General features: G+C 36.7%; 1 protein-coding gene across 3 annotated transcripts in view; it reads left to right on the top strand.

Moving 5' to 3' along the window:
- Positions 1 to 26,330, top strand: part of KIF5B (kinesin family member 5B) — a 34,418-nt gene extending 8,088 nt beyond the window's left edge. The window contains exons 2-26 of one of the 3 annotated variants that reach the window (XM_030504173.1): positions 917 to 1,004; positions 2,643 to 2,716; positions 3,189 to 3,293; positions 3,701 to 3,749; positions 4,065 to 4,120; positions 4,243 to 4,330; positions 5,277 to 5,401; positions 6,979 to 7,083; positions 7,511 to 7,656; positions 9,359 to 9,507; positions 10,945 to 11,138; positions 11,888 to 11,956; positions 13,155 to 13,361; positions 15,310 to 15,453; positions 16,072 to 16,260; positions 17,085 to 17,202; positions 17,524 to 17,585; positions 17,692 to 17,801; positions 17,998 to 18,099; positions 19,071 to 19,131; positions 19,296 to 19,367; positions 19,543 to 19,647; positions 20,122 to 20,338; positions 22,506 to 22,638; positions 23,744 to 26,330. In XM_030504173.1, the coding sequence (XP_030360033.1) occupies positions 917 to 1,004; positions 2,643 to 2,716; positions 3,189 to 3,293; positions 3,701 to 3,749; positions 4,065 to 4,120; positions 4,243 to 4,330; positions 5,277 to 5,401; positions 6,979 to 7,083; positions 7,511 to 7,656; positions 9,359 to 9,507; positions 10,945 to 11,138; positions 11,888 to 11,956; positions 13,155 to 13,361; positions 15,310 to 15,453; positions 16,072 to 16,260; positions 17,085 to 17,202; positions 17,524 to 17,585; positions 17,692 to 17,801; positions 17,998 to 18,099; positions 19,071 to 19,131; positions 19,296 to 19,367; positions 19,543 to 19,647; positions 20,122 to 20,338; positions 22,506 to 22,638; positions 23,744 to 23,750 (2,775 nt within the window). In that variant the 3' untranslated portion in view covers positions 23,751 to 26,330. Of the gene's footprint in view, positions 1 to 892; positions 1,005 to 2,642; positions 2,717 to 3,188; positions 3,294 to 3,700; positions 3,750 to 4,064; positions 4,121 to 4,242; positions 4,331 to 5,276; positions 5,402 to 6,978; positions 7,084 to 7,510; positions 7,657 to 9,358; positions 9,508 to 10,944; positions 11,139 to 11,887; positions 11,957 to 13,154; positions 13,362 to 15,309; positions 15,454 to 16,071; positions 16,261 to 17,084; positions 17,203 to 17,523; positions 17,586 to 17,691; positions 17,802 to 17,997; positions 18,100 to 19,070; positions 19,132 to 19,295; positions 19,368 to 19,542; positions 19,648 to 20,121; positions 20,339 to 22,505; positions 22,639 to 23,743 lie in introns of all 3 variants that reach the window. The other 2 variants (XM_030504154.1, XM_030504164.1) reach the window with 2 other exon arrangements.
- Positions 26,331 to 27,440: the final 1,110 nt, after the last annotated feature.

Here is a 27,440-nt window from a genome sequence, read left to right on the forward strand (position 1 = left end):
GCCAGGGAGGCAGTTCCAGCATATCCTTGAGGGAGGATGATAGTGAATTAAATTTAGGCAAAATAGAGCACTTAACAGTTGCAGTGAGTTTAGCAATGGTAAGTGACCTAGGTCCCTTGTAAACCTTGCCTATCTGCTTGCCTGCCTACTAAATCAAGCTCTGAAATTGCTGCAAAAATCTGAACTTCATAAGATGAGCGTAATAATTCATATCCTAGTGGATGGGCAGCTTAGAACTTAATGTAGCTTAAAACTACATTATGGAAATCTCTTCTATAAAGCAAAGCTAAATCCAACATTCCTGTCAAAAAGCTATGTCAGAGCTTTCTTTTGCAGCATCTCCAAAATGAGTCTTCTGTGAAAGATTCCCTTCCTCCAAAGTGGCCTTTTCCTTCTGCTTATGGAGCTTTATTTTAAGCATATCACGTATGGGGAAATAGTTCTTGGGCTGACGATAGGTCATCTGAATGTTTCTTTTTGGTTTGAGGCTTTTAACAAGTATTACCAAGACAGATAGTCTGTGTGATGTGGTATGAGCTGTTTTTAATAATTTGGGTTTACCAGAATAAACCTGCTACTAGAGCAGAAGAGAAGAACAGATTCTCAGATGTACAGACTAGGCACTGGCTTGCCCTGTAAATCAAGTAAATTGAGGTCATTTGGCAGAGTAGTTTTGGAGAACTATTTAGATAGCACTTTGAAAGCAAATACATTTAAGACCTTACTTATAGGCAAGCACGTGAAGATTTAGGCAACACTGTATAAGCTGATTTCCTTGCTGCGGTCTTCAAGTGCTTAAAATAAAACAAAAGATTGGGCTGAGACAGTACAGGCTGCTTCTATGTGAGCAAACACCTTCCAGTTCTACTTTCAGCATCTGTTTTTTTAATAGCTCTTCTGTGTGTTTTTTTTCCAGTCCAAGCCATATATATTTGACCGTGTATTCCAGTCAAACACATCACAGGAACAAGTATACAATGATTGTGCTAAAAAGATTGTCAAAGGTAAGGTGGAACAGCAACTTTAACCATAAGGAAATGTCTACTATTCATAGGGATTTCAATGGTGAAAACTGATATGTCTATTGTTCCCTTTTACTCTCTGAATGTTTAATAAGAGTCAACATGGATCACAGCACTATAAAATCATCCTGTAGTTGAGCTGATAAATTATATCAATTCTTAACAACTGTTTGTTGACTGAAACAGCAAGTTTGACAACATTTGCCTGTTATGTCTTGGGTTTTTTCAGTTCTCTGCATAAGATTGTTTAAAACAATTTGTTAGTAATTAATCAAAATAATTCTTATGAATGAATTTTTACTTCCCCCCCCGCTCAAATTTGTTGGTGAAAACATTCTACATTAGTTTGTTTGGAGGAATATAAGAGGAATGGGCTCTTGTTAAATCATGTGTGTGCTATGGATCTTTTCTAAGCTTGTTTATTTAATACACAGTTGAGGATTTTTTCAATATGATTTATAGTTTCACAATTAAAAGTTTAAATGTGAATTATCATTGTGCACATCAGGGTGTACTGTTTCTCCAAACTTGAATTGGCCTAGTAACTTCAGAAAATCCAAGTCTCATCATAAGGAAGGTTATGCCACAGTATGTTGCTGTAGTAAGCTGTTACCTTGTTTCCTGAAGATAAAATTGATTATTTTCTTGAGCTCAGTTTTAAGTTCTAACTGACACAGCTTTCAAAACAACTTTAACACAGCCTTGCCAGAACCCCCTGAAATATCAGCTGTTAGTGACAAGAGATGATGAGGTAAATGTGGGAGTCTTTTGGTCATTAAAAAAGTGAATTACTGTGGAAAATCTATGCTGCTGCAAGTGTTTAACCCTTTAATGAGTTAAATAGTAATCGGGGTTAGATCAGAGGTTTGCTCCTTAAAAACTGGAGGTAGCTAAGAGTTGTAATGCTGCCCCCTTTCTCCATCTAGAAGTCTGATCTCTGTGTGGCATTTCTAGGCCATGCTGCATCAGGTGGCAAATGAGCTCTGATGGTGGTAGAAATGGATGATGGGGTGTCAGAGACTTCCCCATTTGGAGTATCTCATGCTTGTTTTTGGAAAATAGAAATTTTGCTTGCAGGATGTGATTCTACAGTAACTGACTTGTAAACAAACTGACCCACCAGCCCCTCACCCCTCAATCTAGATTTTTGGGTTGGTTCTTTCATAATTTGAACTATAAACTTACGGCCAAAAGTAAGGTGCTTGAAACTTACAGCATAGCCCATTCTCTTCACAATTGGATGATGAAACTTTCCTGAAGGCAGAAAATATTACTGCATTCTTGTGTATGGTTTCTTCTTAAGAGTTATCAAAGACTGTCTTTTCAGCATTATATCGATTTCCTTTTTGCTTCTGAATTTGAAATCCTGATTTTTTTCTGGTTGAAGGAACAGCTGCTTCTTAGACAGTAAGCTTCTAAAACACAGTCAGTGATGACTTAATGCATTAAAAGGGGTAGGGAGGAACACCCTCCCTTCTCCCAACTATAGCACAGAGCTCCCAAACATTGAATGATTTAACTTGCTGAACATTTTAGGAACTGCCTACTTGCATTCTATTTCCTTCTTCTAAAGGAAAGTAAAATGAAATGAACTCTAATGAAAATACTCTTTCCCTTTAGACGTACTTGAGGGATACAATGGTACAATATTTGCTTATGGGCAAACATCGTCTGGAAAGACACACACTATGGAAGTAAGAAATCTTAAAATAATTTTTCTCTTCATGTCACTGTCATCTCTCTTTTGTCACAACAGTCTTATCTTTCTCAAAATAAAGATGTCTGCTTGTTTTTATCTTGCAATTGTGATTTTCTTTTCCTTTCCATTGCAACATTTTGATACCCAAAATGTTTTTTTAGGACAATGACAATGGCAATTATTCTACTACTTCAGCCCTAGGATAAGAAATGGAAGAATAATGTTAACAGTACATTTTCACTTTTAGTAGTTCAGGAGATTTCTGAGGCTGTTCTTTTCACTCCTGGCAAATGCTGGGGCTAAATGGATGGTCAAGTCTTTTTTTTTATAGATAAAATAAGTGCATCCTACCTGTCAGCGTTTTAAAACTAATTTATCTGTTAGCTGTTTGTTTTGCCTTTGTATACTGTTTGTGATGTTGGATTCAGTATGACTGTTTCATTTTTATTGTATCCTTTTCTAATAAGGGGAAGCTTCATGACCCGGATGGAATGGGAATTATTCCAAGAATAGTGCAAGATATTTTTAATTACATTTACTCTATGGATGAGAATCTTGAGTTTCATATTAAGGTAAGCTTTTCCTCATTATTACTTATTTAATCTATGTTAAAACTGGAAGTAGTCTGTGGTTAAATGGATGTTCTATATATGTTTCAAATGCCTGTAATTTGGAAATGTGATAATGTGAGTTATTTCTGATGTAACTGACTTTTCTTAAGAATTATGTGAACACTTCAATTGTATTTCTATTAAACGTAGGTGTTAGCTATCCTGATAACGTATAGCAGTGCTGATAGTGTTTGAAGCTTTTAATAAGAATTTTTTCTTCTTAAGGGTGTATTTTAGTTCAGCCTTGGACTTGAGCTAGATGTGTTATTATGTGGGAGATTATAGTAATCATGCTGGATCTTTGTGATCAAAAAGCAAAGCAGTTTTGCTTTCTGATGCTGTATCTTTATTCCCCTTTCCACTTTTAGGTGTCATATTTTGAAATATACTTGGATAAAATAAGGGACCTTTTGGATGGTAAGCCTTTTATTTATATTGGACATGGAAAATAAGTTGTTTTGGAGAGAGATATTAAAAACAAATCTTATTATGATATTAAGATAGGTATGCAGTATGCTAATCTATAATAAGGGTACATCAAAATGGGAAAGCATGGAGGTAATCTCTATGATACTACTAAAGCTGCAGTAGTGGTTGTTTCATGTATATTAATGTATATAAAAGAGCGTTGCTGAGAAATAACATCTATGACTTGAATGTATGTTGTACACGGCTCATTCAGTTTGCAAAGAAATCATACATACCTTAGCTTTAGAACTTTTTCTCTTCCAGTTTCAAAGACCAATCTTTCTGTTCATGAGGACAAGAATAGAGTTCCCTATGTAAAGGTGAGCATCAGTCTGATATGCTTTTATCTTGCACTTCTCTAGTGTAACACCATTTACTTCTGGCTTGTTGGTGTGGTGATGTTTTGCCTATGTGTTTGTTGGTTGTTTTGTTTTTCTTAAAGGGTTGCACAGAGCGTTTTGTATGTAGTCCAGAAGAAGTTATGGATACTATAGATGAAGGAAAATCAAACCGACATGTAGCAGTTACAAGTAAGTATCATCTTTCATCTCCTTTTATGCTTTATCAGTTTGCTTCTGGTATGCTTTAAAAAAAAAAAAAAAGAGAAAGATGACGTGCATGCAAAATAATACTTCTTAGCAACCGAAGTGACTGTCAGAACTCTCTGACATTGTCAAGTTTTGCAATCTTCCTGTGTCTAGTTCTTTATTCACGAAAAGAAAGAATATGCAGTCATCAGGAAAATAAAAGATTTTTCATCTCATTCTTTTGGTTAAGGATCGGGGGGGGGGGGAAAATGTTTCTTTTAAGGAATGACTCAGTCCTGCACTTCCACTTCATTGCTCCTAGATAGTAAGATTCTGAAGTGGGAACCAGACTAACGGAGGAAATAGCAGAAATTTGGATGGAAGAATATTATTCTATGTTGAGTTGCATCTGTGGCATCAATGAGCTGGTCCTTTTAGGCTTGTGAGGGAAGTATCTTTAAAAGGAAGAAGAAATAGGCAGATGTTCTCAGTCAGCTTAAATTTTGTTACTGAATTAAAATCTATCTTTAAATTGAATGTTTCACAGCAGAGGGAACAGTAGGTATTTAAATGAGAAAGGGTTGAAAGGCTATGGCCATCTAGTTCAAGTTTTCACAATATGATAAAATGTGATACATTGTAAATCTACCAAAAATATGTATGTTCTGGTATCAGAATGTAAATGTGCTGCTATTCTAATAAAGTAAGTTATGTGAAATACGTAGTTGACAGGCTAGCAAATCTTATCCATGAGCTCAAGGGAAACTAGATCTTTGTTACTCAATTAGATGATACTATTGGGTTTGCTGCCTCTGGTTTTATTGTCATTGAGAAATTACTCTATACTGCTTCATTACCTTTAGATCTGTCTCTTCACTGTGGGAAGATGCTGTTTTGTTAAGATAGTTTGGTTGTACAATTATTTTTGACAATTTATTTTGGATTATAGATATGAATGAACACAGCTCCCGAAGTCATAGTATTTTTCTTATTAATGTAAAACAAGAGAATACTCAAACAGAACAGAAACTAAGTGGAAAACTTTACCTTGTGGACTTGGCAGGTAGTGAAAAGGTAATTCTAAATTTCCTTTTCTGCTCTGAAAAAACTCTGGTTATTATTTACAATCAAATATTTTACATTAATACTGACTGTCCGGTTGTCATCCCTGACATGTTTTCATTTTTACTTTGGAATGTGCTTTCTGAATCCTGGTCTGGGTTGGCTATTAGATACTACCTCTTTAAACTGCAGTGAGGGTTTGTAAATAGGGAATAGGGCAGGGAAATAGGCTAGAGTTCAGTCTTGATATCTGTGAGAGCAAAGTGTACAGGTATCTCAGCTAGCCAGCTACTGGAGTAGAGTGAGTTGTATGGATGTGGAATACCTGAATTTTCTTATGTAATGGTATCAAGTTTCTTAATTTGAAACTGAGTAACATTGTTTAAAATGACAGCTTGCTTTCCTCTGTCAGTGACTTAAAGCAAGGAAGGAAAGATGTACATTTTGCTTATTCTGTATCACTTACAGACTGCAGTCAGCCTTTTAAGAGCTGGAGATTTGACATGCTTTTCATTTTTGCTTCTGGGTTTATCCCTATCTTTTCTCCAGTTTTTTTCAGTCCTTTCTGCTTGCTGTTGTCTTTCCTTGTGTCATTGTTCTCTGGCCTATTGTTGTCTCTATACCTGTGTTTTTTCTGAAATGTGTTTCTTACTAATGGTCTTTTTTTCTTTAATGAGTATGAAACTAGAAGCATTTAAGTGAGAAAAAAGTTAACAGTAAAGGGCTGGTTGCAGGTCTTCTTTCTCTGTAGTTTTTTTCCTTTCACTGTTTATTTCAAACTTTGCTTTTGTGTTTCCCTAGTTGTTTTTGTTTTTTTTAAATACTTGAGGTTTTCTGATGCCTTGTTTTGGGTTGGTTTAAACGTAGGCAAATAGAATTGCTTAGCTGTAGTCATGAGTGCAGCTTGAGGAGACTAGTAAGGGGAGGGTTATAAGTCAAATTCAGCCCTTGAGGCAGAAGAGCTAAGGTAAATAGAATGGTGTCAGGGTAGATTTTTGTCACATTTCTGCTGATATCTACATACATTTCTAGAGCATTCATGTAGGTCAGATTCAGCATCTAAAATCTGTTCTCATGAATTCTTGCTAAAAAAGACTCTGGTATATTTTTTCTGAGCAGGCGGTGTGTCTTCTGGGTTTTGATACGGGGGTTTGGTTTTGGGGTTTGGGTTTTTTTTCTTGTTTGTTTTGAGGTAGATTTGTTTGTTGGTTTGTTTTTAAGGATGACCTCTGGACAAACTGTTGATAAAGGTTATTTCCTTTTAAGGAATTCAAACTTTCTGACAAACTTCAAACAGCTTTTGAAGTTCGACGGAAGTTTGTAACTATACACTTACCTTCTGTAAAAATGCATACTTTGCATGTAGAATACTTAGTTTAAAAAATCGGAAGCATCTTCAGACTCTGAGTTTTGAATGAAAAATAGATGGAGAATCAGGGAAAGAGTGAGGAGGAGTTTGCTTTTTTTTAATCAAACTTGCTTATGAGTACCTCATAAAGTCAGGGAGACTGCCTTGATTACTTAAGACTTATATTGCATTTGGAAGGTGTCTTTTGAAGATGCATTTAGTAATTTACTGTAATATATAGGTTAGTAAAACTGGAGCAGAAGGTGCTGTGCTGGATGAGGCCAAGAACATCAACAAGTCGTTGTCTGCTCTTGGAAATGTCATTTCAGCTTTGGCTGAAAGCAGTGTAAGTATCCTCTTTCTTATTTTTATACTTCAAGGTTAAAGACTTGCATCTCTGAACATATTATGCAGGAACACTGTACTAATCTCAGAGATACACATGGAGTCTTTGAAAGTAATCCAGTTGCATCAGCACATTGCAAATGGCCATTAGTCTTGTACTGTGTTGACATAGATGATCAGTAAACTTGCATTTAATGTTGAGGGATCTAAGCATCATACTGAAAGTTTTCTGGTGCTTTAAAAGCTACCAGCCCTAGAAGTACAGTTTTATGTCATCCCATGTGTGTTCATTTTTATGATTTATAAGCTAAAGTAGAATTTAGTGTCTTTCTAATGAAGTTATGCATAACAAAATCTTAGTTCTTATTTTGACAAATTAAATGTGTCTGAAAAAATGCGACTGATTCATTTAACCGTTTTCTTGATAGACTTATGTTCCATATCGTGATAGCAAAATGACGAGAATCCTTCAAGATTCACTAGGGGGTAATTGCAGAACCACTATTGTTATTTGCTGCTCTCCATCCTCATACAATGAATCTGAAACTAAGTCTACTCTTCTGTTTGGCCAAAGGTGAGTAAATGACTTAATATTTTGTACTTACTATGCTCAGAAATAAATGCAGAATGAGAAATAAGTTACTCTTAAGATTCTCAAACCAAATTAATTAGAGTGTTTACTTTCTTTCTGTAATTCTTCAATGCATGTGTGGTGAAGTGTTGTTGTCTGTCTTATCTCATACTGTATAAAAAAATCTTGTTACATCATCTGGTCTGTTTCCTGTATCTAGCATTCCAGTACCATTTAAGTTAATACTTCTACATTCCTGTGTCATTTGTAATTGAATTTATAAGTACCCATTTCAAATTTGGTATTTTCTTAGGTATCTCTTCTTTACCACTCTGTTATTAGTGCTTCATTGTAATACTCTGGTTCCTGACCACTAGATTTAACCACTTGATTTACTGGAACACATTGCAGGAGCTGTCAGCATTTTACTTAGTGTTCATCTGGTTATCGATGTTAGTGTACGTAAATAACTGTTAGTCTAACTAACTAAGTGGAATCACTTTAGTTCAGCAAGATAGTTTTTTACTGGTCTTTTCAGAGAAATTATTATGGAAAGTAGACTAGATGGCTTCAGGAGTTCTTAAAAACCTGGCAGAATATGGGTTATTAGTGGGTGTGGAGTAATGACTGCACTCTGCAACAGTGGAGGTTTATTGGTCTCCTTTTAGAATCTAGGAGGTCTTTTGCCCTTCCTCTTAGTATTTCTTGAATGAGCTATTGAAAAATGTCTTCCAGCCATAGCTCTGTAATTTCATTGTCTTGTGCTCTTGACTTCTTCAGGAGTTAACAGAGTACTCTTCTATCTCGGCCACTGTAGTTAGTCTGGTATATTAATTCAACCTTCTAGGGATTGAACCTTCAACCTTCTGTATTGAAACCCTCAGCTGGTAATAACTGAAGCCTGTGTAAATATCACATAACTTAGTAGAAAATCGTGTGTCTTTTGGTAGTTACCAGCCCCAGTAAGGCTTTGCAGAAAGGTGCCTATAGGAGTTGTAATAGTGGGGGGAAGATTTCAGACTACCATTAAGCTTATTACCCCTTCTAATCTTTGGTGTGGGGAATTTGTTAGCAGGAGACTGTACAGAAAAATTACTGAGGTGAGGTATGACACTAAAGTAAGACCTATATGTTGACTTCATGGATATATGTTCCTAGCGTCTGTAGTTTCATCTCCAAACCTAATGTCTTTGGATGAGATTCACGTGACTGAATGTAGACAGTCACATCTGAACTTTCTAGCTTGTAACACCTTTTTGGTTAATGGGAGATCTAAGAACTTCATGGATTTTTAGGTTAAAATGAGCTGCTGCTTAAATAAGCTAGCATGGTTCATACCCTGAAGGTATTATGCTCCCCACTGGAGAAATATTTGCTAGGTGTGGTGAATGCTACCCTTTGCTCAAAGCTGTGAGCTATAATACTGATTAGAATCCTTTCAGGTCAAAGTATGTAGCCAGTTTTTTCCAACTCGACCAGCTTGAGATATTTCAGCCTTCCCAAAGTTTATTTTATTGCTCTGTCCATTAACAGTTATATCAATCCAACTGAAAGAATAGTGAGTTGGCAGGGAATAGAAATAATCTTTTCGGAAGAGGTGGGAACATTTACACTTTCACCAGTGCTCTGTAGAAACTTTATTAAATAGCCTTTACTTCCTTTCTTTAAAAATGAAGTTTCAGATCTTTTTGCTTTTTCCGCGCAGAGCGAAGACCATTAAGAACACAGTTTGTGTCAATGTGGAGCTCACTGCAGAACAGTGGAAGAAAAAGTATGAGAAGGAAAAAGAGAAAAACAAGACTCTGCGTAACACCATACAGTGGCTAGAAAATGAACTCAACAGGTGGCGGAACGGTGAGAAGCAATTAGACTTTTATTCTGCCAACTTTAAGGAAGACAACAGACACTGAATTAGTCTTCTGGATACTAAAAGTAAAAGGACTATGTAAGACAGTGATAAGAATATTAAAGCCAGGATATTAAGTTGACATTGGAACTTCATATTTTTCACTGTATTGCAACTGGAACAACTTCACGTAATCACTTAATGGCACAAATGTCTGCAAGTATATTGGTGTTAGGTTGTTCAAAGCTTGGTTTTCTAGCAGAGCCAGAGTTACATACATTCTAAAAAATTTTATTTTGGGGGAGGAAGAATGATCTTAATTGCAAATGCAGAAAATAAGTAAAATATTTCCTCTGGTTCAGTTTTCCAATTCAAATTAATATTATAAGATCTTGTCCTGGTTTAAAACTCAGACATGTTAATAACCAAAAAACCCACCCAAACCCCCAAAATTGCTGACAGCACAGAATGTGTGCCCATTCTTTCTTCCTGAATAATTAACTTCTTACCAAGTGTCGGAGAAAATGCAAGTTAAATATGAAGCCTTAAATTCAGGGAAGGTGGAATGTGGGTCATATTAACAGACGTATTCTAGAGTTCGTCAGCTATGGAAGATGATTTTGCAATCTTGTGGACAAGTGCACGTATCCTGATGTAAATCTGAGAAAAATGAGCTTACTTAAACAAGCTTAATAGATGTGGGGTTCTGTTTTGCTTGTTTTTTCCTGTCTGGTTGGTTGGGTGTATGTTGGGGTTTTGTGTGGTTTTGTTTTTTTTTTTTTTCTTTTGGTTGGGGTTTTTTTTGTTAGTTATTAAAAATCTTCTATAGAGACGGCATGAGGCCACACCTGAAATGTTCAGTATCTTGTGTCAATATTCTGGAAGAACTACACTTGAGTGTTGGAAAGAGCCTCAAGGAGTGCATAAAATATTTTGTAATAAGGCACTAAAGAATTTAGTTTCGTTTCCCAGAGAAGTGCCTTGATAAGCATGTGGTATTTTTAATGCATTAAGTTAGTAAAGTGTTCTCGTCAGAAAAGGCTTAATGAACATAAAAGGGTAAAAGTGTAATTGAAAAAAAAAAAATTAAATTAGAAGCAAAGCAATTCAAAGTAAATATGGTTACCTAGCAAAATAGACTGCCAAGGGAAAAGAAAGGATTTTCTGTCTTCGGGGCAAGTTAGGTGCCTTTCCAGAAGATAGAGTTTGAGATTTGGAGCTCATAGCAGAGTAACTGCATGAAATATAATGTTCTGTGGTAAGCAGGAGATAGTTTGGATGATCTAGTGGTTGATTTTTTTACCATCTAATCACATGAACTCGATTGCTTGTTAAACATGGAGCAGTACTGTTAGTAGGGACTATATAATAGTTCTCAAGGCTAACTTTATGGAAGATACCACATGGCTGACCATACTAAAACCGAGTATATTCTTTTCTTTAAGGGGAAACTGTACCAGTCGATGAACAGTTTGACAAGGAGAAGGCCAATTTGGAAGCTTTTGCGGTGGATAAGGATATTACTGTTGTTAATGATAAGCCAGCTACCACAATTGGTGTAACTGGCAATTTCACTGATGCTGAGAGAAGAAAATGTGAGGAAGAAATCGCCAAACTGTACAAACAACTGGATGACAAGGTATGCCATTCTTATTTAATGTAAGACCTCGTGGAAATATATCTTGAACTACATTACGTAATATTTAATTTGACAGTCTTCATTTGTTAATACTACACCTTGCTTAAGTATTTGCTGAGAGTGCCTGCTCCAGTTCTGAAGCTCTGATTGAGAGAAATCAAAATTGTCTTATCTGGTGCTACTAAAAAAATGTCCTGAAAAGTAAAGTATCAGTACGTAGGAAAAAAAAGATAAAAATGAAAGTTAGGAAGGAAAAGTTAATGCAAATCTTGAATGGTATTTCTGGGTGTAGAATGTTCTTGACTTTTGGAACAATACCAGAAAGAGGAAAATAATGAGAAAGCAGGGATATGTGTAATTTGAAAACAGCAGGTTTTTTTCCTTCCATATTATACCTATTTTATTTGAACATAATTTTAAATTTAAGCAATAGTACTAAATTTGGAGAGGAAAAAAATCCTTTAGTTAAATCTTAATTCTTTCTTGGAAGTTAGAACAACTTGGAGAAAGCTTACAAAAGCACACGTATAGGAGTTTTGTCTTTGAAGCATGGTGTTTTACACATACGTGCCAGGCTAAGAGCCTGATGGATCAGCCAGTGAAATCAAAAGGTTTACTTTTATTGCTTTCAGTTGTGTAATTGTCTCAGAATATGGAAAAGTTAAATGTCTAACATCTGCTGTTTCTTGGATTATTTTTCCTGAGTGGTATTTTTCAGTTTATTGAACACAGTCTTACTTGAACTGCAGGATGAAGAAATTAATCAGCAGAGCCAGCTAGTAGAAAAACTGAAAACACAAATGTTGGATCAGGAAGAGGTAAGTTTCACTCTTGCATCTTTATTTTTATTTGTCTTTCCTTTAAAGAAATTTGAGATGTTGTTGCGATTAGGTCACAGTTTATGACCAAGGAGTAGAAGGACGGCTTACTACTTTACAATAGTTCTCTTATTCTTTATCTAAATGTTCTGCCTATTCATTCCTCCCACTTACTCTGTACTAATGGCTAAACTTAAACCAGTTTCCTTGAACCTTAAGTATCCATGAAGACTGAAGGAATTGAAATGTTTTATGCAAAGATATTGGCAGTTGTTTTCCCCATGCAAAGTTAGCAGTTTGTCAAAACTGAATATATCTTGATTTACTTTAAGCAATCCGTTTCAGAGTTTACTTATGGTCGGTTGCTGTACAGAGAGAGAAGGGGAAGGGAAATGTAATGGTCTGTAATGAAAAATGAAGGATCAATGTGTTACTTGAAACCATACTTGCTAGAATATTCAAATGATTTCTGTACACGTTACCAGTGATGTAACTTAATTAAATGGGGAAAACACCTATTAATAATGAAATTGTTAATTTCCTTTAGCCAAGATACTAGAAAAAGTATTTCTGTCTAGCACAAAGATTAAAAAATTGTAATCATTGTGTACATGGCAAGAAGAAAATGGGTCGAGGACTTGGGAAGTTGGAGCTACCGTTTAATCTTATTTAAATAAATTAATCTGTCTCTTTAACAGCTATTCCCTTTGTCTAGTTATTCTTGAGCACCCAGTGGCTAAAATGCTGGAAGTTTAGTCCCTAGCCTGTTGGCAGTTTCAGCCTCATGAGTAGTGTGCAGTGGCTTTTTTGAGAACTCGCAATATTCCTTTTCCAGTTGCTGTCCTTATGTGTCTTGATTTGTAATCACTTCTATTTTGAAAATACTTAATATAGATGATAAATACTGTCCTGGGTTCAGCTACAGCAGTCATTTTTCTCCTTTTTAGTAGCTGGTGCAGCGCTGTGTTTTTTAACTTTCAGCCTGGGAACAACAATGTTTGTGATACTCACAACACGACAATGTTTGTGATACTCACTGTACCTATCCTTGGCATCCTTACTGCATGATGCTAGGTACTAAAAATGTAGATATAAACTATTGTAGTAGCTACAAGCATTAATAAGATTAAATTTACACGTAGGATTTTCATGATGATTATTTGTTGTAATTTTATACAAATCTCTATCAATGTTGCAGCTTCTAGCATCTACCAGACGGGACCAAGACAACCTGCAAGCAGAGTTGAATCGCCTTCAGGCTGAAAATGATGCCTCTAAAGAGGAAGTGAAAGAGGTGTTACAAGCCCTTGAAGAATTAGCTGTCAATTATGATCAGAAGTCTCAGGAAGTAGAAGATAAGGCAAAGGAATACGAATTGCTTAGTGATGAACTCAATCAAAAATCGGTATGAAAATGGAATAAGAAATGACTGACAGTCTCCAATATAACTTTTCTTGCCTTACCTGTATTTCTTGCTTGAAGTCATTTAAAGGTTTTTCACAAGGGAAAATGGGAGCTTAAGTCTAAAACTCCTTTATTTTTAGCAAAGGAGGATTATTTTTTTTTTAAAACCAGTAAGCTTGAGCAAAATGCACAGTGAATGTTGACCTTGATAGCTCTCATCTTTTTAGCACCTGTAGCATTTTACTACCTGAGGGGTATTCAGAAAAATTCTAGATATCTGAAGTTAACACTTTCATTACATGCAGATGATCTGACTCCATTTTCTTTGTCTTTCTGGTGCGGTTGGGGTAATCCTCACTTAAGAATCTGCTCCTTCCAATCTTGAAATTGCAGTGAACATGCTACAGCTTTTCTTGAAAGGAATGTGTATTTGCATGCTGCATTTATGGCACCTAAAATACCTTAATCTTGATGCCTTCAAAAATAGGCTGTTTGTTGTACTTTCTGAAAGGAATAGTCCTGAACATTGAGGACTATTCCAAAAGATTGCTCTGGTTGAAATACAGATGAAGCATCGGTCCCATCAGGATGCATACCATATGCCTCCTTACATACCTGCACAGTTTCTGAATTGACTGACAGTTTTGGTAGCGAATCGTTTGACAGACTTTGGTCAGTTTTAAACAGTTAATACTCTACTTAGAATTCTAAAATTCTAAGTACTGGAAAGTATCAGCGTGTTAGTTGGCATTGCAGACAGAATATGTGATGGCACAAGCCTCTTGAACTCTGTTCTTGAAGATGGAAATTGAGTGGGTCTGGGTCTCCCTAGTGAGTGTGGCTTTCAATTTTCAGTTAGTAAGATTTGACTAGATAGAACACTGGCATTAAGTGATGTTCACAAGATCATGAAACTTCTCTTTAAACTTCTAAGTATTTTGAGCTGTGTAGTCTTCATTGGTAACTTACATCACTTGAAGGTTGGCTGAAAGTCAGATCTCTGGTCTTAAGCAGCATTTAAAACTTGGTGGAACAGGCTAGCTGTATGTGTGTATCATAATGAAGTGTGGTTGGTTTGTTCTTGGTGGTGGTGCTTGTTTATTTGCATCGTAGTTTTTAACTAGTTTATACATAGTCAAGTGATTCTAGATACTACGACTAACATCCATTGAGTATCATGAATAACTCAATCCTCGAGAAAGCAACAACTGTTCTGAGATGTAGTAAAATTAAGACATTTCAGTGTTCTCAGTCTGTCACAGCTAAACCATGCAGCGACCATCCTTTGGTATCATCACTGGCTGAAACTTTCCTGCTGTAAAACTTCTGGCATTTTATTAAAAACTGGAGAACAAAGAGCACACAACTTCTGAATATGCAAACTGCTCAGCTGCAGCCATTGCAACCACAGCAGCTCAAAAACTTAGCTCAAAAACTGCTCTAGAGTAAGTGTAGTGCTTATGAACTCTCAGAACTGGGTGTCATTTTGTGATTTGAGAGTAGGAAAGAGTTAAGAGCTCTGCAGGAAAGGGTGAAATGATTCCCCTTTGACAAAATATAGTGAGAAGTGTTGGACTTGCTCTTCATGTACCTTTTCCCTAAAAAAAAAAAAGGGGGGGGGGGCAATTCTTCGATATTTAGCTATATATAACTCTGATGTTAAACAATGTTGATGTGATTTTTGTTGCAGAGTTATAAGATTATATTTTATGAGCTGAAGGCCTCTGTCTCCAGCACTTGACAGTATTTCTTCTGAAAGAAATATACTCTAGGACTTCTAAATTTTTACTATATGGTATATTCACATACATTGGTACCAGACTGGTTTTAGACATGAAAATAGGACATTTCAGTAGGCAACCACATGTTGCTATTTAAATAGTATGAAGCTAGTTCTAAATACAAGAGTGTGTTTTGCTTATTGAAATGTAATTTCTTTCTTTCTATAGGTCACTCTAGCCAGTATAGATGCAGAGCTTCAGAAACTTAAAGAAATGACCAACCATCAGAAGAAACGAGCAACAGAAATGATGGCCTCCTTACTAAAAGATCTTGCAGAGATAGGAATTGCAGTAGGAAATAATGATGTCAAGGTAAGGATTAGTCAGTGCAATTTTTAATGCCATGTATTACACACATACATTGTGGATACTGTGGGGTCAGTTTTCTTAGTATGGTAAAAACCACCGTAGGAAGCCTCATGTATACTCATGGTTTGGGCATAAGCTGATCCATTGCTTATGCTGTGACTTAATCAGGTCCCAAGCAGAATGTGATTATGCAAAGACAAGAGCAGGTATGGTTTTTTTTCTAAAGTAGTGGTTTCATTCATATTATTAAACCTCTACATGAAGTGGTTATAATCGACAGCATCACCTTGGAGATCTAGTGCTGACCTACAGTGGCAATCAGGATGATACTTACATTAAAAACAGAATGAGAAACTGAAACGAAGTTAAATCTAAAGACCACTGTAGGACAAGAATGTAAGCAGTGTTAGAAAGCTTCAGTAAACCATATTTCCCTCTTCACGTGACTCATTACCTTTTTGCAAACTTGTGAATAATCAATCTGAAAAAGTTACATATTTGTGTTTAAATGCTCTGTCAGTTAGGGCTGGGGATGTGTGTTGGGCACTAAGTTGCTTCAGCTCGTCTTTAATTTGTTTTCATTATCTGAGCTTTCTAAATGTGCCATTCCACACTTTTCAGCAGCCTGAGGGAACTGGCATGATAGATGAAGAGTTCACAGTTGCAAGACTGTACATTAGCAAAATGAAATCAGAAGTAAAAACAATGGTAAAACGTTGCAAACAGCTAGAAGGCACACAGACTGAAAGCAATAAGAAAATGGAAGAAAACGAAAAGGAGTTAGCTGCCTGTCAGCTCCGTATCTCCCAGGTAAATGTTTCTTTACAATACCCTTTCTGATTGTCCTTAGGAATTCATTAACCTGCTAGGGAAAAGAAGAAAGTTGCAATTTCTTCTTGATACCTAACAAAGTATATTGTGAGTGATCAGCCATAAGATTCTCTTCATTTTGGATGCTTCTGAGTAATTGTGTGACAGGAGGTCAGAATTTCTGCAGTATGTCTGTAGCCTGAGAGTGCTTTTGTGGCACTTGTATTAAATAGTAGGGTCCACATGTTCTCCATCACAGGCTTCTTTACAAACACAAGTCTTACAGAACCAGTGGCTAGTGAGCACTCTGCCTACTAATAGAGTAAGTTGGAAGTGGGAGAGGTAGCAACAGCACAGTAAAAAGAGAGTAGGCTTGCATAGCACATTAGATTTACTTCTAATGCAAGAAAGGCCATTTTAGTGCAATTGTTAGAAGAGATCAGTAATGTGACTTCTAACACCTCTGAAAATTGTGAGCTACATGTGCAATTTAATTTTTCTATATTTTGTTTTTACATACAGGTGGTAATCTGTTTTTTTAAACTGGGAGATGTATATTACGGTGCCCTCCTCTAAATACAGTGGGCTGATAATATTTAACATTAAAACATCCCTTCTCCCAGTCAAAAATATATTCCATTTCTATCCAGAATAAAGACATTGTCTTACAGGCTGCATTACAGATCTACTTGAGTAGTCATATACTTAAAGTTTAATTGGTATTATTTTTGTTTTGAGATCAAGTTCTTTAAGTATGAACTGTTCGTGCAGATGTAATTCTGTGATACCTAGTTCCAAAGTAAATGAATCTTTCCATTCTCAAGCATGAAGCAAAGATCAAGTCTTTGACTGAATACCTTCAGAATGTGGAACAGAAAAAGAGGCAACTGGAAGAGTCTGTGGATTCCCTTAGTGAAGAATTAGTTCAGCTCCGAGCACAGGGTAGGAATTACCTCCTTACACCCCACCCACCACCATTTTTAAAGTATATAGTGATAAATACACAATTGTTCTATTCAGATTGAAGGGAATTGCTAAAAAGTGGCTTTTTGCTACTGAACATGCAGAATTAATCAACGAGAAAATATTTGCTGTTGGAAAGAACTGCTACGGATAGGGTTAAATTAAAGATGCTATTGCCTTAATTAATCTTTGTGGTGGGAGGGGACTTTTTCCCAATTTTAAGGCATTGGGAAGGGGGAATTAACTCCATCTTCCCTGTGATAGCCTGGTTACCAGTTTTCTCTCCTCTATCCCTACTAGAAAAAGTCCATGAGATGGAGAAAGAGCACTTGAATAAGGTTCAAACCGCAAATGAAGTCAAGGTAAGTTAATTTCATTGGTTTTTTAGGGTTGGTTGTTCTTTTTTCAGTTTTGCTTTAAGTATGGCAACTTCTTAAAGCGTATAATACATACTGGTTTTTCTAATAGCAAGCTGTGGAACAGCAAATTCAGAGCCATCGTGAGACACATCAGAAACAAATCAGTAGCCTAAGAGATGAAGTTGATGCAAAGGAGAAACTTATCACTGAACTTCAAGAGTAAGTAGTTGTCATTATTTTAGTAGTGCCAAATGTCTCTGGACCGTGTGAGTATAGAAGCACAGTATAGCGGGAGGGAGTGTGGAAGGCACACTCCTCCAGCAGCCTCTTTCTAACTTATGTTGCTTTACTGAATGTGATATCTGACAGATTCAGCTGATATATATATATAATATGATTTACTTTCTGTGTTCAGCCAAAACCAGAAGATGATGCTTGAACAGGAACGTCTTAGAGTTGAGCATGAGAAGTTGAAAGCAACCGATCAGGAGAAAAGTAGAAAACTGCATGAACTTACGTAAGTGATAATGGTGCATAAAACAAATGTGTGTGGGGACACTGACATTATAAAAACTAGTGACCTAATAGGATGAAGTGGCTCTCACTGTATGATATACCTATTAAAGAGAGAACCTTTGCACTGCCCTCGTGTTTAAAATTGGAAGTAAAATTATGAGGGCTAGAAAATGGATAGAATGCAGAGATATTCTTTAGAGGACTTTATTACCTCAAATGTTCAATAATTTAGCTGCGAACTAGTAGTGGAACTGGCTGAGTGAGGAGAAATTTCAAGAGGAAAAGGTGGCTTTTGGCTACTTAACAGGAATGCTTCATTTTTGTGCAGTGCCTGGCCTTCCTATTCCCAACCTCGAGTCATAAAAAGTCCACATTCCTTTCATCTATCCTGTCATCTGAGTAATTGCACTGCCTTGTAATTCTGAGAGAGAACATCAGCAGTGCAATAAATGCCTTCACAGTAGGAAGACAGAAGCTCTGTGAAATTATAATCATTAGGTTATATTCCTGTAAACTGAGATTGTTTTTCATGATGCTAGCTTGGCAGCTCTGTTGGGGTGAGGCGGTAAGAACAAAACAAAGGTTCTTAATCTCTCATGGGATACTTGTCAGCTCAGGTGGTCAGAGCTAAGAACATGTGTAGGGTAAGATCTCCCCTCATATTCATCTAGGACCTGCATCTGAGAGTCTTTCTTTACCTACTCTAGAAACTTACAATTTATGCATCTGAAGGTACTTGTTTGTATTCCTTAGAAGTACTTCCCTCTTTTTCTCCTGCAACTCCCTTACTCCCACCCCACTCCACATGGATTTCTGAGGGTCATATCATCTATTGGCTACATCTTTAATTGAGGACTTCAACTGAAGGATATTTTTCATTTGTACCATATAGTGTTCATCACTCTGGTCTCCTGAAACATTAAAACTTCCAGTTTTGCTCAGATGTTTCAGAATGAATTTATTCTTTTTTAGGGTTATGCAGGACAGACGGGAACAAGCGAGGCAAGATTTAAAGGGTTTGGAAGAGACTGTGGTAAGATAGAATATATTCCAAAACAAATACTTGTTTGGGTTGGGTTTGTTGGTTTTGTTTGTTTGGTTTTTTTCCCTTCAGAGTTATTTTTTTGAGGGGTTCTGGTTTGGTTTGTGTTTTTTTGCTTGTTTGTTTGTTTTTTAATTTCTTGTCCTTAACTGTAGGCAAAAGAACTTCAGACTCTTCACAACCTCCGGAAGCTGTTTGTTCAAGATCTGGCTACTAGAGTGAAAAAGGTAATGTGGTGCTGTAGCGAAACTTGGTGTTTCTGAGAACACTACATAAACTTCAGTGTGGAGCTAAATTGGAATTGATGTTTATGCGGTGTAAGTTTTCTGGCTTGATCTTAATATGCAAGTTCAGATTTGTACTCAGCCTGCTCTCTCCCTCCCCATGACTTTGTTACCGCAGAGTGCTGAGATTGATTCAGATGATACAGGAGGCAGTGCTGCACAAAAACAGAAGATCTCCTTCCTTGAGAATAATCTTGAACAGCTTACAAAGGTTCACAAGCAGGTACAATGAAGCTTAATTTCAAGTTTTGATTAAAAACAAACTACTTTAGGTGCTTTATAAAGTGACCGAATGTATAGTAGTCATAAAGTAACATTTATAATTAAATACTTCTATATCTTGAGTATGTCTCTTGATAAAAAACAATAGGCGAAAGTTTTCCTGTAAAGTAAACTAATAGCTAAAAGTACATGTGGGTAAGTAATAAAATAGCTGCTTTTAAACTGAAGAAAGATCCAAGTTAGCGTTTAGAGTCCGTATCAGTCTTGGGGATGTCTGACTGAAGAATGTAGACATAAAGTGCCTATGTTGGGTAGCATGTTCTTCCACAATAACTGATTTTCAAATGACAAACTTACTGGTGAACTATTAGATTTACTAAAAGCTTAGGCAAAAGTAATACAGTAGCCCTACTGCTAGGGGTGAGAGGGTGCTTGGTTGAAGAGAGATACCAAGAAAATAATTCTGGTTTTATAGCTGGTACGTGACAATGCAGATCTTCGCTGCGAACTTCCTAAACTGGAGAAGCGACTTAGAGCTACAGCTGAAAGAGTTAAAGCTTTGGAGTCTGCACTGAAGGAAGCCAAAGAGAATGCTTCTCGTGATCGCAAACGGTATCAGCAAGAAGTAGATCGTATAAAGGAAGCTGTAAGATCCAAGAATATGGCCAGAAGAGGACATTCTGCACAAATAGGTTAGTAAAGAATTCCATGCCCCTGAAGTTTCATCTGTGTCCTCCTTTTTTTTTTTTTTTTTTTAATCTTTGTGCATGTGTGCATCTTTCCATGTTAGTTGGAACTGTGTGCATGAACGTGATCTGGTTTTTATCATAGAATGGTTTGGGTTGGAAAGGACCTTAAGATCATCTAGTTCCAACCTCTCTGCCATGGGCAGGGACACCTCTTAGACCAGGTTGCTCCAAGCCGTGTCCAACCTGGCCTTTGAACACTGCCAGGAATGGATCATTAAAACTTCCTTGGGCAGCCTGTTCCAGTGCCTCACCACTCACAGTAAAGAACTTCCTTATATCCAACCTAAATCTCCCCTGTTTAAGTTTGAAGCCATTGCCTCTTGTCCTATTGCTGCAGTCCCTGATGAAGAGTCCCACTCCAGCATCCTTGTAGGCCCCCTTTGGATATGGAGTTATATTTTGGTTAATACTGTAAGTATGTGTGGATAGTGGTGTATGGTTGTTTGTGTTTTGGGGGTTTTTTATTGATTTTTAAATGGGTCTCTTCTTGGTAGCTGGATTTTTGTACACGCTGAGAAAGGCTTACGAACCTAGAATTCTAGCCTGAATGTGTTCCATTTCCTAGAACAAAACAGTACACTGAATGCGAGTCTTAAGTCTGTAACATAATTCCATTCCAATTTGTAAGACAAAGCAGGTATTCTGAAGCAAGGAGAGAGATTAAGCCATCACCTTAAACAACAACAAAACTCTCTTGCTGCCCATTGATCTTGTGGGGGAGAGGGGCAGACAGAAACCCACAACTAACAGCCCATGTTCCCTAATTACCCTTTCAGTTCTTTGTTCCAAAACATATAGTACTCCATAGCCCTCCCTAGGAGAACAGAATAGAAAAAAAACCCCCAGAAATCTGTAGTAGCGGACGGTGTTTCTCAGTGTGTGGTGGGAAGATGGTCATCTTGCTGTGATCCTCCACCTGCCACTGCAGGGTCAAGTGTGGGGGGCCGAGAGAGTGTGTGACCTGTGGAGAACTTGTCTGTGCCTCTTACATTATTACTGTAGAAGTAACTCTGTGTTCCGGCCATTTTGCTTTGCTGTGTCAAGACTCCACACTTCAATGCTAATGCAACTGAAATGAGTATTTCAGTTAAACCTTGCTTATACTCTGTGGGTCTGCAAGGACCTGTTGCAGAATAAAGCTGTAACACTTTTTTTCTTGGTCACTTCAAGTGGTGGTTCAAAAACAAGTACTCTTCTGTCTTATCTTTCTCTCAAGTGATCCCTAAGAAGACAAACAGAATTCTCTAGTGAGCTTACCACACGTATAAAGCCTTTTGTACTTAAATAACTAGATGAACTAGTTATGTCTTACTGGAGATCAGCTTCCTATAAGGCAGAATTTGAGAAGTGCTTCTTTGATGCAGTTGCTACCTGTAGGTACTTTATATCCACTCTTACCTGCTGAAACTTTAAATGCTTCTGTTTAATGTTACAGAACTTTGTAAAGTCATACGGTTGTGCATGTCCTGTTAAAGGCTAGTGCAGAACTGATTGAAAATATAGTTTGTTTGTCAAAGTGTATGCAGCTTGTGAATTACCTGTCGAAACTACTGTTCTTTTAATTCCGTACTAGAGCAAGTTTTAGTTTTATATGGTTGTAAGAAGTTGATGAAGCAGTGTTATCTGTGGAGTAATCTGTATGGAGAATTAGTTGCAGAGCAGAGTAATAGTGGCTTATCAATCAAGTAGATGTGGGAAATACAGCAGGGTGTAATGATTCCTTCCAGGAATATAAGCCTCATGAAACTTTTGTCTAGCAATGTGTCTTATTTGAGTTCTTACTGCCACGAAACAGGACTCTCACAGGGAAATATATTAGGTGGGGCAGATAATACATGTGAAGATAGTGGTTATCTAAAGCTTTTCTAGCTTCAAGTCTAGTAGGGACGATAAAACCGAAACCTTGTCTGTTCTTCAGGGCTTGTTATAGTTGACACTAATCTGTTACGTTCTCAGAATGCCGTCTCCTAAACTTGTTTCCTTACTCAAAATGCATTCAACTTTGATTATTGCATTTGGGATACTGTAAAATAAAGCATTAGTAAATTTTGAATAATCAAGGGTAAAATTGTGATGTATGTATTTGTAAGTCATGTTTCCTTTCATGCAGCTAAGCCTATCCGTCCTGGCCAGCATCCAGCAGCTTCTCCAACTCATCCAAGTGCAATTCGTGGTGGAGGTGCATTCACTCAGAACAGCCAGCCAGTTGCACTGCGTGGAGGTGGAGGACGGCAAGACAAAGTGTAAGTTTGTCTTGCAGGATGACTTTTAATTGTGTGATTAAACCACTTTGGTTTTATTACAGTTCATTCTGTGGCATAAAATTACTTTAATGATCAGATTAACTTTTTAAACAGAATTTTGTAGTAAGAGGAATACTGTTCATGTGCATGTGACTAACGCTGCTGCTTTTGTTATAAAACTGGTGTTGTAAAATGGTAGTTCTGGAGTTGTTCTGCTGGAGTAGGACAAAATGTGAAAGCACTCAATTGGAGGTAGTTAACAGTCATGGCCGTTGGCTACCGTTTGGGAAAAGAGTGAGCATTTTAAATTCTTCTGGCTTGCTAGTATCTTTTTAATACGATTTTCTTCAGAAAATGTTCAGAGATTAAATAAAAAATGACCCTATTCTTACGTGTTCTTTATGGTTTTTATTTGCTGTTTTTACTACATTTGCACACTGCTTCATGTGTCAGTAATTTGGAAGTATTTCATAGAAAGCATCTGAACCTCTGGTTAGAGAAGAACTTTTGGTACAGTGAGAACATGAAGTACTGTTCTACATACGGAGACCACCATTTAATGAATTATTCTGGAAACATTAAAGAAATACAGATAAGATAAATTGTTGTTTTCCTGTGCAAATCAAACTTTTTTAGGATTATGAATGACATTCCCATTTCATCTTCCCAAAATAGCAAAGTTAAAACTTTGCAGCAGCTGGTAGGTGGTATCCAGGCAGCTCTCACTGGCCTGGAAACATAGCAACAGTCATGGGAAGTGGAGCTGGGTTCTAATTGTGTTGTGTTTGTAATGTTTACTCCATTAAAGCAATCAAGATTGGGTACCCAGTCAGTTTATTGTGCTGTAAATCTTTTGCTAACAGACAAAATTGCTTAAATGCTAACAAAATTGCTAGCAGACAAAAAGCATTGCTTAAATGCTTTCCATTGTGTAATTTCTTATTCTAAAGTAGATATTTTATTAGCACTTAGATAAGTGGTCTAAGAACTGGGCTCTTAAAGGCTATGTAAATAGTGAATACGGTCTACTGTAAATGTAAATAACTTGGCTTTTTTTGGCTTAGGAGGTACAAGCACTTAACTCTATTATTTTTCTCATTTACAGTTGCTGAAAAGTGAATGCAGCGTGAGGAGGATTGGATATCGTGTAGAGGGAGTCATTCCATGACAATAATCTTTCCCTTTGGGGACTGTAGGATTATTTTTTGAAAATGTATAAATTATACCTGGCCTGTACAGCTCTTCCCCCTTCTACAAATTCTGCTAACTGATTCCCAAAAAAAAAAAACAACCTAGAGTGCAATTTTGGCGTCTTGAAAAATGACATGTTACTTAAAGTGTAGCTCTTCTCATTACACAGTTTGTCTTTCATGTCTTAAATTTAGTCTGCGCTGTGCCAAGCTGAATGTACGTTAAGAAAATCATAGTTCCAGTTTTCTAGCTTAATTTGTGTACATCTTACTGTCTTAGGGAATGTGCAACAGTGTTTAAGTATACTTTCATTTTTATCACTTCACATAACACTACATGTCCCACTGAATTAGAACGGCACTCTACATTACAGTTTTCTCTTGGACTGCTGCATAGAGCATTGGAACTAAATTTGTACAGTGTAAGAATACTGAAGTGTGCTTACGACAACTGCCATGAGGCATTGCGATGGCTACACCACAGAACTAAAGAGTTCAATATGAACAAGGCTGTTTAACTGTTATCTCGTTAAATGCCTGTTTATCAGGTTATTTAGAATTAAATATTGTACAGTAAGAAGAGTAAACCTAAGTTTACTATAAAGACTTTGGCAATGGATTATCCCATCTGTCCTGTTCCCGATTTCTACACACAGTACAGTCTGGTGGAGTGAAAACATTCTGCTTCATTCTGATGAGCCTGTCTGTCCATTTATCTGTACCTGTGATGGTTCCCTTTTGCTACTTTACAATAGTGAAATGAGCACCATCTAAAACTTAACTTGATACTCCACTACATATACAGTACTGGAATTTTTTGCTAAACTTTTAACTTTCAATTTAAAATACTTTTTTCAGCAACTGGCCAATGAATTCAGATCCACTAATAAAGGATACAACTTTTAAAAACTGATGTATCTGGAAATCCCAGACACATGTGTTTAAAAAAAATAATAAAGTGCTACCCTGAATTGTTTTTGTAATCCATTTGTAAGTAGGTATATGAAATGTCCAAAGTAGTAGTTGTTGAATATTTTTCTTCTCTTTGCAATAAAGTCCTGTAAAGTGGCTAACAACAGGAAACATGGTTGGTTTTTTGTTTGCTTTGAGCTCCAGTACTCCCACTGAGTTGAATTGGGGGTTTAAAATTTTATAGTGTAATTTGCTTAACTTATTCATAGGGTTTAGCCACTACCATGTTTAGAACAACTGCCTTCTGGATAGAAATTAGTTGCCAGGTCTTTGAGAAAGAAGGAACTTGATGTTATTGGAGGCATTCGGTGAGCTTTTCAGACCCAGTCGGTACCACTTGATGTTCTGGCTTGAATTCTTTGCTGGGTATTCATCAGTTATTGTGGAAACAGTAGAGACTCTTGACTGTTCAGACAGCAAATCACTTTCAACTTTTATATTACAGATAGACAAAATATTTATATTATGAGGGAGCGTAGTCAGAGTTTAGACCTTGAACCACTTTTTTCTATGTCTACAGTAGTCTGAATTTTTAATAGTTTGATTTTTAAAGGTTGAGTGTATCAGTTGGAAATCTCACTATTTTGGAGTTTTCAGCTTTTAAGTCTGTTCTGTTTATTAAGGCTGCCAAGCACTCCAAACTTGCAGTGGTTTTAGAGCACGATTAAAGACAGCATACTAAGGAGAGAAAAATAAAGGAATAGCAAACTGTTTTGAATGAAATGACTCATAATGGAAATAGCACTGTCTGTTATCTTAATATTAACTACAGGTTTTCAGATCTTCATTTGTTAATATGCAATCATAGAAGCAAAACCCCCCACTTTCTTTAACATGCATTCAAATGAAGCAGGATTTTTTTTCTCATGCTTGTGAATGGGGGTTTCATTCCTGTAGGTAATTATCATGGATTTTGGTGCTGAAAATTGCTGTGTTTAAAAAATAACTTAAATGGTAACTAGCCTGTAGCTCAGTGTACATCACCTTTTTGTATTTAAACTTTTTTTTTTTTTTTTATTTTAAACCTTTTACAAAGTTTACCAAGAACTGCCTCTTAATGTAAAAATGGAGAAAAAAAGAAAAAAACACAACTTCAAGTTTTTTGCTTTCTGGTTTGGCTGTCATAGGTCAGCTGGACAGGACAATTACTGCTTTTTGTAAATGAAAATCTTCAGTCTATACAGGAAATGTTCAACACTGCTGTTTCAACTTGCAGTCTTTGAATGGTTCTTATTTTTATGTTCCTCTAGATCATATTTTTTAAAAGATGGTTTAGGGTAGGAACTTGGTGAAATAATATTTATTTCTGGTGAACAACTAAATTATTTACATAACTTAAATGCTGACTCACTACTGTGTGTAACTCTAAATTTGACATGAGGACAAGTCTACCTGTGGAATATGATTTAACTTCAGTACACTTAAGATGCATTAAAACGATTGGTTTGGGGAAGACGCCATTATAGTTTTAACTTACCTGCATGCTGTAAATGTATTTGTGTTTAAATAAAGACAAGAAAAATCTTTGAACTTTGTGCATTTATTCAGTCTCCACACCTGCTTGTTAAATTGTCTCCATATAATACTGTTCACTTCGTAGGTTTCGTGACCAGTTACCTCTGTGTAAATGGTGATCACTTGATGTCTCTAACCTCTTATTCCAGTGTTTGTTAATACAGGCAAGCTTTCCCACACACAAATATGAATATTTAAGTCTTATCCTTCAAAAGACTGTTCATGATAGAAAAAACACACAAACAAATCCCCAACCCAAACAGAAGAACAAAAACCCAACAGTTGATGCCTGTGGAAATGCTAGAAGTTGGTAACAGCCACAGTATATCAGAATTTGAACCCTTTCCATCTAGGATTACTTTGACCTCTCCCAAGGGTCTACGCTCTGTGTAGTTCATAAATATGCCAACTCAATAGCCATTTTTAATGGCTTCTCTTGGTTATATTTTTTTGTTTCTTCTTTACTTTTTAAGCATCAACTTCCACCCTATCTAAGATACAGTAAGCGACACACTTGAAAGAATTCTCCCTTGGCATAGTGTGTAGACACCTGCATTCTTTCTGTTAAAGGGGAGATTTCCTCTTTTGCTAAAATCAGCTGTTCTGCTTCCAGGGCACTGATCTCTGGTGTAGTAGTAAGCTGCTTTTCAAAAAAAAAAGGCCTGAAAAATAAACCCCCAAACCCTTGCCAACACATCCAACCCTCCTCTCTGAAGCTATGTCTGCACATTATTTCTTTGTGGTTTTGTTTTTAATGGTCGTACTCCAGAGTAAGTGAAGTCAGGCTAGAGACTGCTGTACTTCTTTCCAGGAGCTGACTCCTTTTAGTGTTTCATTATGAAAGCTGAAGGTGCAGAGGGTGTCTCAGTCAGCTAAGCTATTCAGTGTAATGAGGAGAGGGAGAGTTACCTGAAGAAGAAAAATACAATGCAAAAGAAAATAATAAAAATACATGCAAAATGAGACTATTGTGATAGAGCATATTTAGCCTAGTTACTTTTGTAAAGGAAAATAAGAGGCTAATATCTATAAAGGGGAAAGAAAGGGATGTTGCACAGCATGGTGTGGCATACCTGCACGCTGGGTGCCTTGCAAATGTACCTTTCAGCAGCATACTTCCTGCAG

This window comes from Strigops habroptila, chromosome 1 (genome assembly GCF_004027225.2).
Source record: "Strigops habroptila isolate Jane chromosome 1, bStrHab1.2.pri, whole genome shotgun sequence".
Lineage (NCBI taxonomy): Eukaryota > Metazoa > Chordata > Aves > Psittaciformes > Psittacidae > Strigops > Strigops habroptila.